Genomic DNA, 16,966 nt, shown 5'->3' on the forward strand with positions numbered 1-16,966 from the left:
TTTTTAATCGGTGAATAACAGCCACGTACTCGCCGTGCCGTGTTTATCTGGACGCCGCCGCAGATCGCTCCTTCCGAGGCAGCTCGGGCGCTGCCTGCCCTCCCACGGGCTGAGCCGGGATGCACCGGGACTCGAGCGGCGCTGCCGGGAGCCAGCACCTTCCAGTAGGGCTGGGGGCACGGGCTGGGCATCTGCACCGAGGCAGCAGCGCTGCTGACGGGCTTAAGTTCCTAAATGTCAGAGCGTACCATTTATGTCTTCGTTTCTCTTATTTGTTTCAGCCGTTATACAACCAGCCTTCAGACACCAGGCAGTACCATGAGAACATTAAAATGTAAGTATGGGGCGATAAAGCTATTTTAAATGTCAGGTTGGGCAGTGACTGGAGCAGGAGGGGTGCCAGCTCGCTCCCAGACCCCAGTTAAAGCTGCCGAGGAATTGTGAGCATCCTATTAGAGCTGCTCTGGGTGCCTGAAGCACAAACCAGCTCCAGGAGCTCAGCAGTCAGGAGCTGTAGCTTAAGGTGGATGCTGAAGGTGCTGTTTGATTTTTCTCGGGGTGGGGTGGATGTGAGTCCTTGATGTTTTCCCAGACAACACTTACCTTAAGTGCTTTCTTCTGTGTTTCTCCCGTACTGAAATATGAAATCAGCTGCCTGTGTGTGTGTGTTTGCATGCAAGAAAGATGAGGTAAAATGAAAAGTTGCAATTACAATTAGATTTTCATGAAGGACCTCTTGAATGTCTAATAACAACTGGTTATTTCAAAGATACTTACTGAGACTTAGCAATCATCTAATTTGACTTATCACCTCAATACATGATTTAATCATCAGCATGTGTTTAATAACCACAGTGACTTCCTGAACATAGAAGAACTATAACAGATAATGAGAATAGCGATAATTGTGATTATTGTTGGAAATTTAAATAGTCAAACCAGATCTGAAACTTTTTATCTGCCTTGAATGAACTGATGATTGCTCTGAGCTGCCTGCAGCGAGTCTATTTTGGTACCAGCTCGGTCAGCTGGTGATAATCATCTTTAATAATCTATTAACAGAAGTTAATAATCTCTTGTTTTTCAGCGGTATGTTAATTGATCCCAGGGGTTTATAAGGGAAGAGTTCCCGTACCTTTGCTCTAGGGGAGGGTGGTAGGAGGTGGCAGTGTTTAGGGGCTCTCTGTCCCCAAGGGCTGCAGGGAGGAGGGTTTGGTGATGTGACCCCACTGCTCGCTGCCAGGCCCTGCTCTGTTCCTGCTCCACCCAGAGCTTCCTGTGTCATCCCAGCAATGCACTCCCTGCAAAACATTCCAACCCAGCATCACCCCCGGCTCCCACAGGGCTCAGGGGGTCCCTGTCACTTCAGGAGATCCCTGTCAGTTCAGGGGGCTGATGATTGATAAACCGTCTGGTGTGGCCCAAGGATGTGCTCTCTGCATTGCTGGTTGTGTCTCACTCCCAGCTCTGATGGGAGGTGGAAGTCACCAGCTCTCAGGGATGCCCTGAAGGGCCCCACAGCCATCCCAGTGCAGGTGCTGAAGGGGGCAGTTTCAAGCTGACCGCTGGTGTTGTCCTTGAAAGAAGGAGTTAAAAACAGATTCAGATACTTCACCCACTCCGCATTCCCCTGCCAATATTTGTGGGTTTGTGATCACATTTTCCTGTGATTTAAACAATTTCCTGTCCTGGGTTGCTGCCTGAAAGACGGGCACAAACAAGAGGGAACTGACTGTGCAGGTCAGGAGTAAAACTGTTGGTAAGAGGTGAAGCCCCATCAAACCAGCCAGCAGGGCAGGTGCTCCCTGCCATCCCTGCGTCTGTAGGCATCTGCAGGGTTATCCCCACCCCAGACAGTGACAGTCCCTGTGTGGCTGTAGCTGTGGCAGTGACAGACCAAGGAGAGGTTGGAGCAGGCAGGCTTGGGGTTAATGTTTGCTGTGATTAATGCTGCAAAAATACGGGAAGGAAACCACACATTTTAATGAAAAGCCTCCATCTCCTCCTTCCAGAAACCTGGCAATTAGCTGCCTTCAGCTGGTTATTGATGCCGGCCGAGCACAGTTACAGATCTGGGTCAGTGAAAGGCCCCTGAGCAATCTGGGCTCCAGATGTTGGCTGGTTTTGGCCGTGGGTCTGTCTTGGAGGTCCTTGGGTCTGGTCTGCACTTTGCTACTTGTTGGTGGACATGCAGAGAAATTGGTGTGTCTTTTTTGCCACCTCTCTGTCCATGCTGCACGTTAAAGGACATTTTGATGCTTGGGAGGCAGATAGGAAATCAAGATTTTGGTGATTCTTCCAAGCAAATGATTCAGGGTCCTTTGACCAAGAGCCAAAGGTATTAGACTTCTCCATTTTGACTGAGTTACGCTTGGATGTTCACATCTGATCTACAATTTTTCCACAAACTGAATTTGAAGATATTTTTTGTCTTTTCCTTGTTCTTAATATGTTTGTGCCTTTCTGCTCCAGAAGAGCAGTTTCTGCTCCGTAGCCTGGAGGTGGCTGTTTCCATAGAAGATGGAGTGAATCCTCAGGGTGCTGGGAGACACCAGCCAGATGCATTAGAGCATCAGGACAGCTGCCAGGACACCACAGGTTATATTTTGCCAAGGTGTAATTGGATGCAGATTCTCCAGAGCAGCTTCACTTTATGCAGATTTAGCCATTAAGAAAAACCTTTTTGGCAGATTGCTGGAAAATCATCTGGGTTGTGATTCTGGCCACAAATCCTCACTGCTCCTGGCTGTGTTGTGCCAAATGGGAACTGCCCCCATGTGAAGCTGGTTTGGAGCCTCATGGGCACAAGATGTCCAGGCTGTTATTGTCACAAATACCTTTCATAGCCTTTTTGTTTTGTTTTTAAGCGCTTCTTAGTGTGAATTTTGTATTCTCAGCTGAATGTTTGCAAGTGTCAGTGGGAAGGCATTTGAATATCAGAAAGCCAGGATTCCTCGATTTCTCCACAGCTAGATTCTCTGCCTTGCAACACTCATTTAATTCCCCCTTCTTGTTTGCTTTGCTTCTCAGCTGGGATGAGTCACGTATGCTAATAGAGCTGACTGGGGAGTTACCGGGAGAATTTCTACTCTTACTAAAATGTTACCGGTCTCTTATATTCATGGAGTTTTATGGCCTGTCTCCTATTCAGTACAGTTAAAATTAATTTCATGCCCCAGTTCATTCCAGTGTTTGCAGCTTCAAAAGCTTTTAAGTCCTATTTAGCTGCCTGGCTGTGCTCCTTTCCTCGTCTGCGCGGTCCCTTTGGTTCACCTGTGAGTGCAGGCTTCCAGCAAACATGGTTAATTTTGTATGCTGCATCTGCTGCTGGATCCAAGGCACCCTTGAGTGGTTTGTTCCAAAGACTTGACCTACCTTTGATGGGACCGTGTCCTTTCTGTTTGAAATATCTGCATTGTTGGAGAGAAGGGCTCTGCCACTTCCTCATCAAGAAAAAGGAGGGTAAGATGGCATTTAGTTCCCTCATTTGCCCCTGTGACCAGCTTGGCCCTTGCTGTTTTTCAAGGTGAGAATTTTTTGGTTTTGCAGCAAACTGAAAAGTTTCTTCAAGATGCATCACAGCCCTAAGCACAGCTGGAAACCACTCGAGTGATTCTGCATCAGTTGAGAAGGCTACAAAAGACCCTTTTTATACATCTTGATGAAATACAACAAATGCAGAATATGCTGGTGCACCGGTGAAGCACCAGTGCCTCTGGTCAAGGTCTTTATTTCAGTGCTTTGCCAGCTGGTTGTACAAGGATGAGAGCTGCCCTTCCCACCCTGCCACCGTAGTGACTCTGTGTATTCCCCAGACTCGGGCTCCAAAGATATTAACCTTCTTTCCTCCAAGTGTATGAAAAATGACAAGATGTTGTTCACATGAGCAGGATCAATTACCTGCTGTCTGTCTGAAGAGATATTCTCCAAGGGGGCCTACCTCTCTACGGCGGGAGATTCCTGCTCGGTCAGCCATGAAAAACAGCCCGGCAGGACTCTCCTCCCCCCTTTCCCAAAGCAGTCATCTTGCAGTCATATTCTGTGAGACTTGTGTTTGAAAGCAAAATGTGAGCTTCCCTGAGCCTTGAAAGAGCAGACTAAAAGCAAAGTGAATAGCTCAGGGTAAGTGCATGCAAGGTGCTGTTCGTGGGGTTTGCTTTAAGCCTCCCCTTCAAGAACTTCTCCTTGCTTTACACTGAAATTCAGGAATGTTGGGGTGAAATCTGGCTGTTTCCCCTCAAGATGCTTAGAGAGGTGTTGGAGAACCTCTCTGAATGTACAGTTAAAACAGATTGAGAGCGTGGTGTGATTTGGGTTTTCTCACGTGCCCAGATCCAGCAGCAGCAGAGCTGAGTGCACTGTTAATATTTGCACATCTGGGTTGCTGTCTGCAGCTGAGAGCTTCCTGGGGAGAGGGCAGGAAATCTGCCTCTGCAGAATCAAAATCTGAAGTCAGGATTTTCAGAGAGGTTTCAGGGCTTCTGAATCTCTTTTTTGTTTTCTAAGAGCCCCCCCAAAAGAGCAGAACAGCTGTCTTCTGAAAATCTCAAACTGTGGCTTTCCAAATCACTTGTCACATTGGGAAATTTAAGTCATCTTTTCATTACTTGCTGTTTAGGGGATTTAGTAGCACTGGATTGCCTCTAAATTCATAGTTGAAGCCTGACATGTAACACAAATGTTCTTTCAAACCCTGTCATTACTAATGCATTCTCTTTCAGGTCTTTTTATTAGTGCTTGTAGATATTTTCCTCATTAGAAATTCACCTAGCAGCTCCCTGCTCATCCCATTCAAGGTTTCTCATCTCTTTTATTCTCTATTGGCGTGCACCAAGGCAGCAGATTACCTAGTGATGAATTACTAAATGATGGAGACACACACTGCTACCTTCTGCTTCTTCCTCTTGCCAGTAAAAAGCCCATTACTGGTTTGGGGGGGACTATCTTGCAACACTTGAGCTTGTATTGTCAATTTGGGCTTCAGGACAAGGCAGAGGTGTTTCTGGGCACCAACAGCCTGCCTGACTGTACATCCAGAGTTACAAACCTCTGCCACTTCACCCTCAGAGGCACTGGTGGTGCTGGGGGTTTAGTCCATCCCAGTGCCCAAGGGCTCTGTGGTCAGTAACTAAAGATCTGCTTTGCTTTTCTTCCCCAGAAAGTGTTTCTAAATATTGCAAGGAACTGCCCTGAACAGCTGGCTTTCCAGAAGCGTGCCGTGCCTTGGGGTTAGTAGGTTACAGTGTGTTAGCAGCTGGAGCTGTGTGCTCCAGCCATGTCAGAGCAAGCAGGGAATGAGTGCAGTGACCTGTGAACAGGGTGAGCTGCTCCCTGCCCTCGCGGTGGGAGTCCTGTGGCTGGAGGGAATCAGTGACTGCCCTGAGCTGCAGCTGGGTATCCTGGCACCAGCCATGCACAGGAGCAGGCATGGCAGAGGGGAGGACAGAGCTCTTTTGGTCTCCATTGCCTCTAGGCTGGTTTCACCTCGGAGCGTTCTTGCTGTGCTCCTCAGGTCTCCTGGTTTGCAGATCTCTCATCTCCCTGTGCTTTGTTTGGCTGGAGCTTCCTTGGTTTCCTACCCTAGCCTGTGTGATCCATCTTGCTGTACAATGGCTTTGCCAGCTGCTTGCTGCCTCCTTCCCATCACTCTTTGAGTTTGGTCCCTACTTTGTTTGCTCTGGCTGATGAAAGACGTTCCTGTGTAATTAAATACCACTGATTAGTTTTGCTCAAATAGCAAACTTCCTTTCATCTCGTCTTGCACCGGTTGAAGGTCTCCCCAGGCTTGCCCAGGTGTGCTGCCATGCATCAGCTCTTTGTGTCCTTTGGGAGCCTTCTCCCAGGGCTTTGGCAGGCTCCACACGTGGGTACACACCAGCACCGACTCGCATGCGTGCACCCACATCCTTTTCATATCGCAGCCTCCGGAAGGATCGTGGCCAAGCCGTTCGTGTGGACCTGGGCCAAGTGGCTCAAAAGTCAGAGTTACAGGTTCTCTCCTTGACTGGCTCCATTGTGAAAGATCTAAAACAAAAGCAACCTTGGGCCGAGCCAGTGAAGGTGGAAGCAGCTGCCTCCCACAGGGCTGGGTTTGCTTTGCTGGCAGTGAGAGATGGGTTTCACTCGGCAGTTTGGAGACTGGCTCTGAGAACTGTGCTCCTGTGTGGGGCTCACCAGTCAGGGCAGTGGGGCAGGGGGAAGAGGATGAGTTCTGCAACACAGGGAAGTCAGGAATGGAGATGGGCTCCATCCAGTAGATGAATTGTTGACCACAAGGATGGGGCAGCCTCTGAACACCCAACTCACCAGAAGCTGGGGGTGCTCTGTGTCCATCCCAGCCTGCCCAGTCCTTAGGGACACTGCTGAGGGTAAGGCAGGGAGCTTTCATGTCCTCCCCACCTGGTGTGGTGTGACATGCCAGCCCAGCAATACTTTAAACTGCCCGCAAGAGTCACTGTTGCTTTATCTAAGGAGCGCCCGTTCCTCCTGCCTGGGAGCTGCCTGATTTCTTCACCCCTGTGCGGCTCCATCCTTGACGCTTTCCCCAGAAAACCGCAGGACTCGGGCAGGGCAGGAGGAGAAGGGAGGAGGGCTGGCACCTTGCACGAGCAGCCCTTGCCGTGCGCCACTCCACAGTGGGTATTTCGGTGCCCGGCTCCCAGCAGACAGCCCTCACCTTCCTCGCCTGTGCGCAGCAGCTGTGCTGGGCTCGCCGATTTGCCCAGGGAGCGCAGCGTGTGCTTGGGAGACACGTGGCCCGAATTAACCTCGCAGCAAACGGTTTCTAAGTAACAGCAGTACATGTAGCAAGATAAACTGTGAAGCCTATTTATATTTACCAAGATTGTATTAACCTTTGGAAGGTTGACCTTATGCAAAAACAAAACAAAACAAAAAGATAAAGTGGCAAAAACATTCAGGGCATGAGGGGGTTTGTTGTTGTTGTAATCCTTTCACTCTTTGATTACTTCAGCCTTGGTGGTGGTAAACATACACTGGCTTTCAAGGCATTCCTGATTTTTGCAGCTGCAGAGCCATTAAGCCTTTGCCTGTATTTGCACTTTCAAGGTCAGCCATGATGCACAACTCAAGGCAACCCATCAGCTGCGTAAGAGCTGCTGATTTCCTTCATTTGCTCTCCTGTTTTCTAAGAACTTGTGCAGCAGATCCAGCAGCAGCAGCGTGTCAAAGCCCCACGTTGCTCCTGGATGTCACCCAGGCTGACATGGGGAGGGCAGAGCTTGATTCAGCTGGGCTGGCCCCAAGGGACAATCCATGAACCCTTGTTGGGGACCATCTCACACACGATCATCATTAGCACTACGCCAAAGGTTTCCTTGTGTTAGAGCTTCCATTAGGATTAGGAATAAATGAACAATGGGAATATGTTCGTTGGGCACAGTGACCCTCCCAAAGAGCTGAGGCCTTGGAAGGAAATGTGTCTGACGGGGTCTCTGCTGCCCACTGAGGCACCACACGGTGCTGGGGCCGTGGAGGAAAGCTCACCGTGTGTGATGTGAAGGGATGCAGGACGTGTGAGGAGCTGGGGCTGACAAACAAGTGCTGGAGGGAGCTGTGGTTCCCAGAGCAGTGCTCGCTCTGCAGTCACTGTCATTCCTGTGAGTGCCCATGCATGGTTCAGTGGTGTAGTAAGAAAAGAGTTTAAAAAAGGAAAAATGTTGGTGCTTTCTGCAGTGTTCTCCATTCCTAAACTTAGCCAGGACTGCCCCCAGAACTCTCTTAAGTGATTTGGGCCCTCTGCCCCTTCCCAAACAATCCTGTTTGCTGCTAATTATGCTGAGGGATTTACAAGGGCAGGAGGGTGTTTTTTCCCTTCCTGCTAGCCACACAGGAGGGGAATGAGGAAGCAGCAAGGGTGTCTCTTCATTTGGCTAAATCCCACAGAACATGCCTCCATGAGACTGCTAAGCTCCTGATAGGTAATTACACACTGCAGCTCTGCCTTTAATCGGGATAAAAGACCTAAGGAAACTCCTTTGCTCCTGGTCTCTACCTTTTACCTAGAGATTTTATTGCTGTGAATATTAGCAACAGGAACAACCACAGGAGCTCAGCTCTGGGACTCATGCTGGCTCTGGGACCTTCTGCAGCCTTTTCAGCTCTGTTCTGCTCCTGTGCTGCTTCTCCTTGAGCAGTTACTTCACGCTGCCTTTAGAAAGTAGAAAGAAGAAGAAAGTGAGGGGATGTCTGGGCAGACGCCGGGGTGGTTGGGGTTGTGGTGGCCAGTTTCCCCCTTGAGGTCCTAATTCTGCAAGTGGCTGAACTCTCCTGGCTGGTTGTTTGCAGCTTTGTCAGGCACAGCTCCAAGGAAGCAAGAGGTCAGGAGATAAGTGCTGCAAGCCCTGCTGTGATCCTTGCCTCCTTATGAGGGCCTCAGAGCCCAGGGGTGAACATGTGTGCACCGCCATCCCCATGGCTGCTGACCTGGGCACCGGGGTGCCCAGGGTGGTCTCTGCTCGGGGTGCCACCTCCTGCCATGCAGAGCTTGGCCTGAGCCCCCCCAGCTCTTGGGCACCCGCTGGGGTTTTGCAGAACAGCGTGAAATCAATGAAGGAACAGCCTGACCCACTGATAGATGCAGAGCTGAGTGTCTGCCCACCTGTGGCGCTGAGAAGACGGGGAAGGTTTGCAGTGGGACTTTACTCATTTAGTTCTCAACTTTAGTCCTGGTTTACCCACAGATGTGGGTGAAGTTCCCGGTGTCAGAGGGTTTGTTAGTCTTTGTCTGAGCTGGCTTGAGGTCTGAGATAAGAGCATTTGCTGTTCTCAAGTTGATGCAATTCCAAGTTAAGGTGGAAACTGTGCTGCACACTCTTTTGGGCGTGGGGAAAGCCAGGCTGTATATTTCAGCCGCCTCGTTAATCAGATCACATCTTTTTTTTCTCTCTTTACAGAAACCAGGCAATGCGGAAAAAGTTAATTTTATACTTTAAGAGGAGAAATCATGCACGCAAACAGTGGGTAAGTGATTCCCTCAGACCTTATTTTATACGTATAAAAGAGCGTAATTTATTATGTGAGAAAGAAAAGGATGATTTCCAGCAGAGAGGTGCTGGTTGTCTGTGCTTTGCCTGTTATATTGCAGTGGAATCTCTCCTGCTTAAAATAACACATGAAGGAGAGGTCCCGGAGCCTGCTGCAGGCAGCACCTCCCTCTGCAAGTGCCTCCCACAGAGCAAACACTTGGGGTTGGCTTAATCACAGCAGAGCCCATCGTTGATCTCAGAAAGCCTATTCACAGCATAAATGTCTATTTTGTGAGTAATTGAACCCTAAGAGAGGTGTGAAACAAGCTGACTCTGCTTCCGGTAAATGGTCTGAAGGCTGCTCTGCCTCCTTCCAGCTGACCACAGAGCAATGTTCTAGGAATTTGTGGTTTAAAAACAAAATTCAAGCTCCGGGCCAGTTTGTTTCTAGGCAGCGTTGCCTGCGGGAGAGTTTCAGTGACCTTTAAGGACGCAGGTCTTGGTTGGGTAAGGGCAAGGCAGGGCTGATCATGAGGCTTCAAAGGCGTTTGTTGCAAAGTCTGCAGTTATTAGAGGAGAAAGTTCAAGTGGGTTTCACAGAATTTGTGCGTTTTTGGTGCCGACACTTGCAGTGGTTCCCAGGAGGAGCTGGAAGGCAAAGCCAGCACAGAAGAGGAAATGCCAGAACAACCAATGGCTCCCCACCAGGAAGGTGGATTTTGCAGTGTCTTTCAGTGATGGGCGATTCAGCTCACAGGGCTTCATGTTTCGTGAGCAAAATATAAATACTGCCTCCTGACTCGTTGTCTCTGTCCTGGGGCAGCTCAAGAGCCAGTGTTGGTGTCCTGTATTGGCAATGGTGCAGGTTTTCTCAGTGTCCTTAGGGCTGGTTTTGCACAGAAGTGCCAAAACTGGGAGGAATTGTTGGAAAAATTCAAAATAGCAAGCCTGGGAAGTGGTTTGAAGGCTGTACTTTTAAAAGTAACTTCCAATACGTACATTTCTGAGGCAGATATTACATTATTTTCTCATTTATTTTGAATAATTCTTTTCTTTCCTCATGATTTCTGTTTTCATGCTGTTTTCTACCAGTATTCCAAAAGCCACAGACCTTGCATTCCTAAAGAATGGTTGTGTCTCCCACTTGTGCCTAAATACGTGTTCATTTAGACTTGTCCATGATTAAGCTTCTCCCAGGGCAAGGGGTTGCAGGGCTTACAACTCCATCAGGATGTGGCACGGCAGTCGGGTGATGCTCTGGGCACCTCCCCTCCTGCAGCTGAGGACTTCTGCATGGTGGGAAGTGGGTCAGTATTCCCTTCCTCAGAAAAGGGATTGCAAGGCATCGCGTGGTTTTCTTGGAAGCATGAGGGAAGTGCCCAGGAACTGCTTTCTGGTGGAAATGGCTGGTTACTGTGCTAAACCTAGAGTGGGTTGCTCTGTGTGACTATCAAGGAGCTGGGGGAAAAGGTTTAATTAGGCTGCAAGAGCACAGTTCCTAAAATACGACTTGCAGTGAAGTCGCCTGTCATGCAAAATAGGTGAATTTCTGCCAGCCAGTTTATTCAGTGTCCTTGAAAGGGGATTTTTCAGTTTAGGGAAGCATTTTGCCTATTCTACAAAATAGGCAACATACGGTTGCTGAATTTGCAAAGTGAATACATTTGCTGATTCTGTTTGCAAAATGGGTATGCTTAGCTATTTTTCTGCCTATTTTGTAGCAGACCCTATTTTTAGCAAAGCCCATCCACATGCCAGCGTTTCTTTCTGGCTCTTTTACTTTCTGGGGTATTGTTGCTGCCTGGGGCTGGCTGGAGCAGGGTCAGAGCTCGGTCGCCACAGGGTCCAGCCCCGAGAGCCTCATCCTGGAGGATCCACAGGGCTTCCTCCTGTCTCCATTGAGGTCAGCGCAGCAGAAGACATTTAATTGCCATTGGGGTGATGATGCAGAGAGGGAATGGCGAAGGGAGCTGTTCTGGGTGTGAGAAGTTTGTCTCCATCAGCCAAGAGAAGAAAACCACGGGGCTTGCAGAGGAATTGGACTGGTTCCTCCTGTCACCTTCGTTCTTCTCCTCCCCTCCAGAGAGCTGCTCCGTTCCCTGGAGCTGTGGGAGCGTGGGCTGCGGGAGGGCTGGGGCTTGGCACAGCCCACAAACTGCCTTCAGCTGCTACGGCGGCGTTACTATCCATCCATTTTTAGATCCGCGTGTCAGGTCCGATTTGGCTCGCTGTCACTGGCTGGTGTGATTGAGAGGCTGATGGGCTGCTGAGCCCAGCCAGGGAGGGGAGCAGAGGGGGCACCCGTGCTAAAAGCCAGCCCAGATGGTTGCTCAGGAGTGGACACGCTTGCTTAGAGCTGCTCAGAGGAGGCGTGGAGAAGGAATAGATGCTTCTGTTCCTGAAGTGCCTGACCAGGAGCTTCTCCTGGTGGTGGAGCTGTGATGATCTGAGGAGTTTGCAGTGCTGTAGGGTATCTGTAATCCTGGCTTTTGCAGGATACAGGAGATTGCAGGGAGTGTGTGTCCCAGCTGGAGCAAAAAGCACTGGATGAGGATGCTGCAGCCCAGCCCAGCTGCAGTGGGCTTTGAAGTTTGCATGGTTGGGAGTTCAGGAAATGCTCAGCCAGTCCATTATGAAGCCGTGCTCTGGAGGGCAGAGCTGTGTAAGGGGGAAGCTTTGGTACTGCTGCCCTGCTGCCAGGGTGTGAGCTGCTGGGCAATCAGCCGGGTGACGTTGATGTTGCTTTTTCCATCTTCAAATGCCAGTTCCTTAGGAGAGGAATTCAGGATAAAGCTTTTGTTGAGTTGTTCCAAGGAGTGGAAGAAAAGGAGGAAAAAGAGCCGTCCTGCTGGCTGTGAAGCAGCCAGGGCTGTGCCAGGTGGCTCTGCTGGGGTGGTGGCAATGTGGGACCCAGCACTGGCTCATTCCCATGGGGAATGACAAACCTTTCAAAGCCTCAAGGCTTCTCAGCAGACCGAGCCCTCGTGCTGGGCTCTCCTCCGGCCGTGCTGCAGGCTGGCAGCACCGGGCACCAGCTTCATAAACTTCATGGGGTATTTTTAGCTTCTTCCCAAATGTGATGCTCTGAAAGCAGGAGGATGTAGCAGATTTGCTGGCAGGGTGGGAGCTCTCGTTTTCAGGGGGCTGATGGCATTGCTTCGGGAGAGGTGAAAACGCAGCAGCTGTGATTTTGCCAAGCTGCTGCAGGCTGTTGGTGTTACCTGTAGCTCCTCGCCCAAAGTGTGAGATACCCCATGTGGGCTTTCAGGGCATTTTAATTTCTGTTCTCCTTCCTTGTTTTTATCTTGTGGCTGTTTCCTTCAGCTCCTGATGAAACCCCAGCACCTCCTGTGCATCCATGTAGGGCAGGACAGTCTCTGGCTCCAGGCATGCAATTGGGAATTGATTTTTTTGCAGGGGAAAGTGTTAATCTGGCTCAGCTCTAGAGCTTGAGGTGCTCTGTCTGCCTCACATGGTTGTCCAGGTGCCTCCAAAAGGCCAAGGAGATCAAAGATGTGTTGCTGTTCTTGGATTATTGCCAGGTCCAGGATGGACAAACCAAACCCATATGCCAGGATTGGTGTGGCATAGGCTGCAGATTGCTGTGCATTTCCATTGGTTTGGGGTTTTTTTACCTCTCCCAGTTTTTCTTTGTGGCCAAGAGCAAACAGGATGAGAACAAAGTGCATCTGGGAAATCCTGCAGCCTCAGACTTCTGGTCATAGGGCAGTGGTGGCAAGAGCTGAGTTTATTTCTTTGAAATCTGGATTCCCTGTGTCGCTGTTGTGGTGCTGAGCTGCCCATTCTGGAAAGCAGTGTCAGGGTCAGGAGTGACCTGGGGTTTGCCATTAGAGCAACATCTGCTTTCAGTTCCTGATTTGGGGCTTGGAAGGCATTTGTCAGACACAGACTGAAACCCTAAAACCTCTCTGGTCTCCCAGCTGCTCTCAGCTGAGGCTGGGCACCATCACTGCTGCCCCTTCAGTGGCTGTCAGGGACCAGACAGGCATCTTCCCACCATGGACCTTCCCTGTGCGTGGGTGTTCTCCAGCAAGAGTGTGGCTGGAGGAGGGAGAAGAGTTTTGGGGCGTAATGGGAGGAGACTCTTTGCATTGCAAATCTTATTTCGGTGTTACCAAGCTTGTCCCATAAATAGCAGTCAGAGGTGCAGTGCTGGACCTGGTGGGGGGCTGGGTGGGTGTGCTGTGAGGATGTCACCCGGGGGGTCATGGTGTGGAAACCCTTTGCAGTGCCATGTTTTGGCAGAGCCTGGGTTTGCTGTCGGTGGGGATGTGCTTGTCCTGTCACATGGGCCAAAAGAGAGGAGCAGCAGCAGAAAAAGTATTTTTGCTTTCTGGAGTGGTGAAGGAGCTGAGTGTGTGGCCAGGCCACCACGCTGTGTGGCTGTGGGCCAAGGCTGGGTGCCTGGCTCTTGATTTTGGGGAGCCAGGCCCTTGCATGGAGCTGCCCCGTGGCCCCAGTCCCATCATCCTTGCCAGCACGGAGCTGTGAATGCTGGAGCTGGTGTGTGAGGGTAGGAAGGGGTGCCTGGCCTTGGGCGCCATGGCAAGCTCTCCCCAGCACGGTGAGCTGGTGGCTCCAAAATTATGGCCCTGCACACCCTGCTCACGTGGTGGGGACCAGCTCTCCTGGCCCCTGTGCCTCTTCCCAAGGCCATGTCTCAGTCCCTCCTTGCTCAGCGGCCTCATGCAGGCACCTTGCTCTCTCTGGGGTGTGGAGCAGGGGCTCCCTCCCCAGCACTGGGCCTTTGGCTGCTGAATCAAGGATCTGTTGGGCCAGAGGATGCTCAAGCAGATGTGAGGGGTGGGCCAAGCCACAGTGGGTAAGAGTCCTGGTGCCACCAAACACGTGTGCTCTGGAAGGAAAGAGCCTGAGGGCACCTGATGGCCTGTTTTGAGAATTCACCCTTGGGTTGGTCCCAGGCCCTGGAGCACATCCACGTCCTAATAAATTGTATTTCTTTAAGCAAAATGACTCACGCTCAGCCTGGGCAGCCATCGAGGGCAAGGCCTGGAGGAGTTGCCCTTCCCAGGCACGTCTCTGAGCTCCCTCTCTCCCTCTGCCCTTTCAGGAACAGAAGTTTTGCCAGCGCTATGACCAGCTGATGGAGGCCTGGGAAAAAAAAGTGGAGCGCATCGAAAATAACCCCCGGCGGCGTGCCAAAGAGAGCAAAGTGCGGGAATACTATGAGAAGCAATTCCCAGAGATCCGGAAGCAACGCGAGCTGCAAGAGCGCATGCAGAGGTTAGAGGAGAAGCGGTAGGAAGGGGCTGAGCTGGTATCAGACAGCCTTTCTTTTTTCTTTGGGAATGGGTGTGGGATTTGCGTGCGGGGGGAGCGGGCTGGGGTGGCTCTCGGTCCCTTTTCTCCCTCTCTAGTCAAAGGCAGAAGCCAGCAGACGTGAGTCTTGCTGCTTTTTCCCCAGGGTGGCACAACACACAGCCAAAAGGAGCAGAAATGTCAGCAGCGTGACTGCCTGTCTCACCTCTCCTGCTGATCTCCCAGCTGGCCACATCAGGGCCAGAGGTAGCTCCCGTGTGCCGGCCAGCTGGCTGGGACAGCCCTAATTCCTGCCTTACTGGTGTGCCCAGATTAAGATACACAAAACTTGCAGGTGCATTTGGTCACGTTGATGATTTTCTAACATGCACATGCTTTGATGGGAGCAGAAACATCTGCAGTGGTTATTGGAATGACCACAGACAATATGAAGGGAGCAAGGCATCTCGCTGGAAGGGATGTCCCCTGTCTCTCCCACCCCCTGTCCATTTTCCTCTCCTCATTGGAAGTGCAATTGAGGTCATGTTGTTTTCTGCCAGGAGAAGACACGATTTCATGATCTCCACCCTTTTTGCTGAAAACTCCCTGTCCTTCCCATTTCAGCCCTGGCATCTTGCCTGGGGTCACCTGATATGCAGAAAACCTAAACCCTTCTGCCAACATCCCATCCTTGTGCCCCACTAACAACTGGGTGGGTCCAAACTTCCTAACTGATGGCTTTATTTTGTCTGAAAGAGAAAGGGAGAAATGGTACCGCTAAATGCTTTAATTTTTTACCTGCTTAACAAGAAAAGTTGTAATTCCTTGGGACGTGTGGCTGTTACTGTAAGGGGAAAATGTCAGTGGATGGGTTTGATTTAAAACTTCCCACAGCATTTTGCAAACCAGATGTGGTGGCACAGTGCTAATGGCTGACACTAACACCTTTGTGCCATTGTTGTGGTGGGATGAACAGGAGAAAATGTGGGGGAGAGCGTGGTTGGGCATGAAATGCCCTTGTATTCTAGCAATCCAGGAAGTTGACACAGGTAAGGAAAGTGGTTTTGAGGCTCTTGACCTGCGAGCCCTAAACGCAGGTGCCTTTCCCACAGTGTGGGAGGGGGTGGCCTGGGTGGAAGGCTGGGATATGGCTGTTATGGAGGTCAAAATGGTCTTGAACGTGGTTTGTTGCTTATGAAATGGAGCATCAGTGCCTGAGTGTGTCACTGCCCTTTCCCAGCAGGGTAGGACAGAGGGGCAGCGGCGGGCTCTCCATGTCAGCCGCACGCAGCGAGCACGAGGTGTCCGAAATCATCGACGGGCTCTCGGAACAAGAGGTGAGACCAGCTTCTCCTTCCTCCTCCTCCTCTTCACCCCTCACTCTGTCTTCTCTGAGGAAGCTAAGACAGGACTGCCAGGTCACACGGTGAAGTTCTATGCCAAATCCCACCAACTTTAGGTCCCGCTGAGGTTGCCATGATGCCAAACACTTTCTGGATAGGATCCAAAGTCAGAGGTTTATTTAATACACATCAGCATCTTCCCAGCCATGTGAGAGATGTAATGGAGCTGTGCAACGTTTCTGCCAGAGCAAAACATGGAGCTGGTGGCCAGTAGGTTGGGTTTATCAGCACTTGGCTGTCTCTTAGGGACTGGAAACCCCAGCATGCTGCTCATCCTGGGTAGCACCCCACAAACACCTCCTGGCTGTGGTTTATGCTGGAAGTGAAGATGGGAAGGGGAAAGAGAAGGGGAAGGGGCAGGGAGCCAGCACCAAGGCTGCTGGGTGGAGGGGTTTTTTTGTTTCGTTTTGTTTTGAATGGGCTGTGTGACTTGACACAGGGGAATCCTATGGAATGAATGGTTTGTACGTGAGCCAGTTGGCCCACATCTTCTGGGAGTGCTCCATTCATCTTGAAACATCCCTGTGACCTCGGCTTCGTTTGGATCCAGTTTCACAAGGGTTCCACTCTCTTGGCACGGAGGCGAGCTCCAGTGAATGGATCATGTTTGGGAGGGGAGAGCAGCCATTGCCCAGCAATAGCTGGGATGTTTGCTGCCTGTGCACCACGGCTGATCCCTCTCTGGGATCCCAGGCACTTTGCTCTGAGCCAGTTAAGGTGACAACGTGGAGGACACGGATCTTGGAAGCAAAGGGGAATTTCACAGCCCTGCAGAGGTGCTGGCCAAGAGGAGCGTTAGCTGATCGCCTCCATCCCCCTGCACAGTGTGCTGCTAAACTCCAGCCCGACAGCCGCCTGCTGAGCCCCAAATCTGCTTTGCTCGTCTCAGAGGAGTCCTTAAGAACTTCCAGCTCTTCCACAGGGTTGGAAGGAGCAGGGAGGTGAGAGCTGGGGAGCATCTCTGGCAGCAGGGCCAGCTCTCCACCCCAGCGTGTTGCTGGAGAGGAGGGGGGTCTGGCTGGTGGGGTGTAGTGGCAGCACTTGGCACCCTGAGAGGCCCTGTGCCCTCAGCTGTGGGCAGTGCTCCCACCAGCATCCTCTCTGCTGTGCACAGGGGCTTCTCCTGTCACCAGGGACAGCCTGTAGTTAGCCAGGTTGATGCTCCAGCTGTGAGCTGTTCCTCACCTCCCACCATGAGGAGGCATCTGGAGCAGCCAGTTTCTAAACAGGAGGTGTCCTAGTGAGGATGGGGAAGGCAATCACATGTGTTGAAATGTCCATATCTGTGCAGAGAGA

At 51.0% G+C, this 16,966-nt stretch overlaps 1 protein-coding gene across 9 annotated transcripts in view; it reads left to right on the plus strand.

Annotated features, from left to right (window-relative positions):
* The window catches only part of NCOR2 (nuclear receptor corepressor 2), a 229,749-nt gene that overhangs the window by 133,504 nt on the left and 79,279 nt on the right, over positions 1-16,966 (plus strand). For 5 of the 9 annotated variants that reach the window (XM_068208356.1, XM_068208364.1, XM_068208365.1 and 2 more), the window contains exons 8-11: positions 282-334; positions 8,916-8,982; positions 14,080-14,267; positions 15,508-15,604. In XM_068208356.1, coding sequence (XP_068064457.1) covers positions 282-334; positions 8,916-8,982; positions 14,080-14,267; positions 15,508-15,604 — 405 coding nt within the window. The remainder of the gene's footprint in view (positions 1-281; positions 335-8,915; positions 8,983-14,079; positions 14,268-15,507; positions 15,605-16,966) is intronic. The other 4 variants (XM_068208362.1, XM_068208363.1, XM_068208357.1 and 1 more) reach the window with 3 other exon arrangements.

This window comes from Anomalospiza imberbis, chromosome 18 (genome assembly GCF_031753505.1).
Source record: "Anomalospiza imberbis isolate Cuckoo-Finch-1a 21T00152 chromosome 18, ASM3175350v1, whole genome shotgun sequence".
Lineage (NCBI taxonomy): Eukaryota > Metazoa > Chordata > Aves > Passeriformes > Viduidae > Anomalospiza > Anomalospiza imberbis.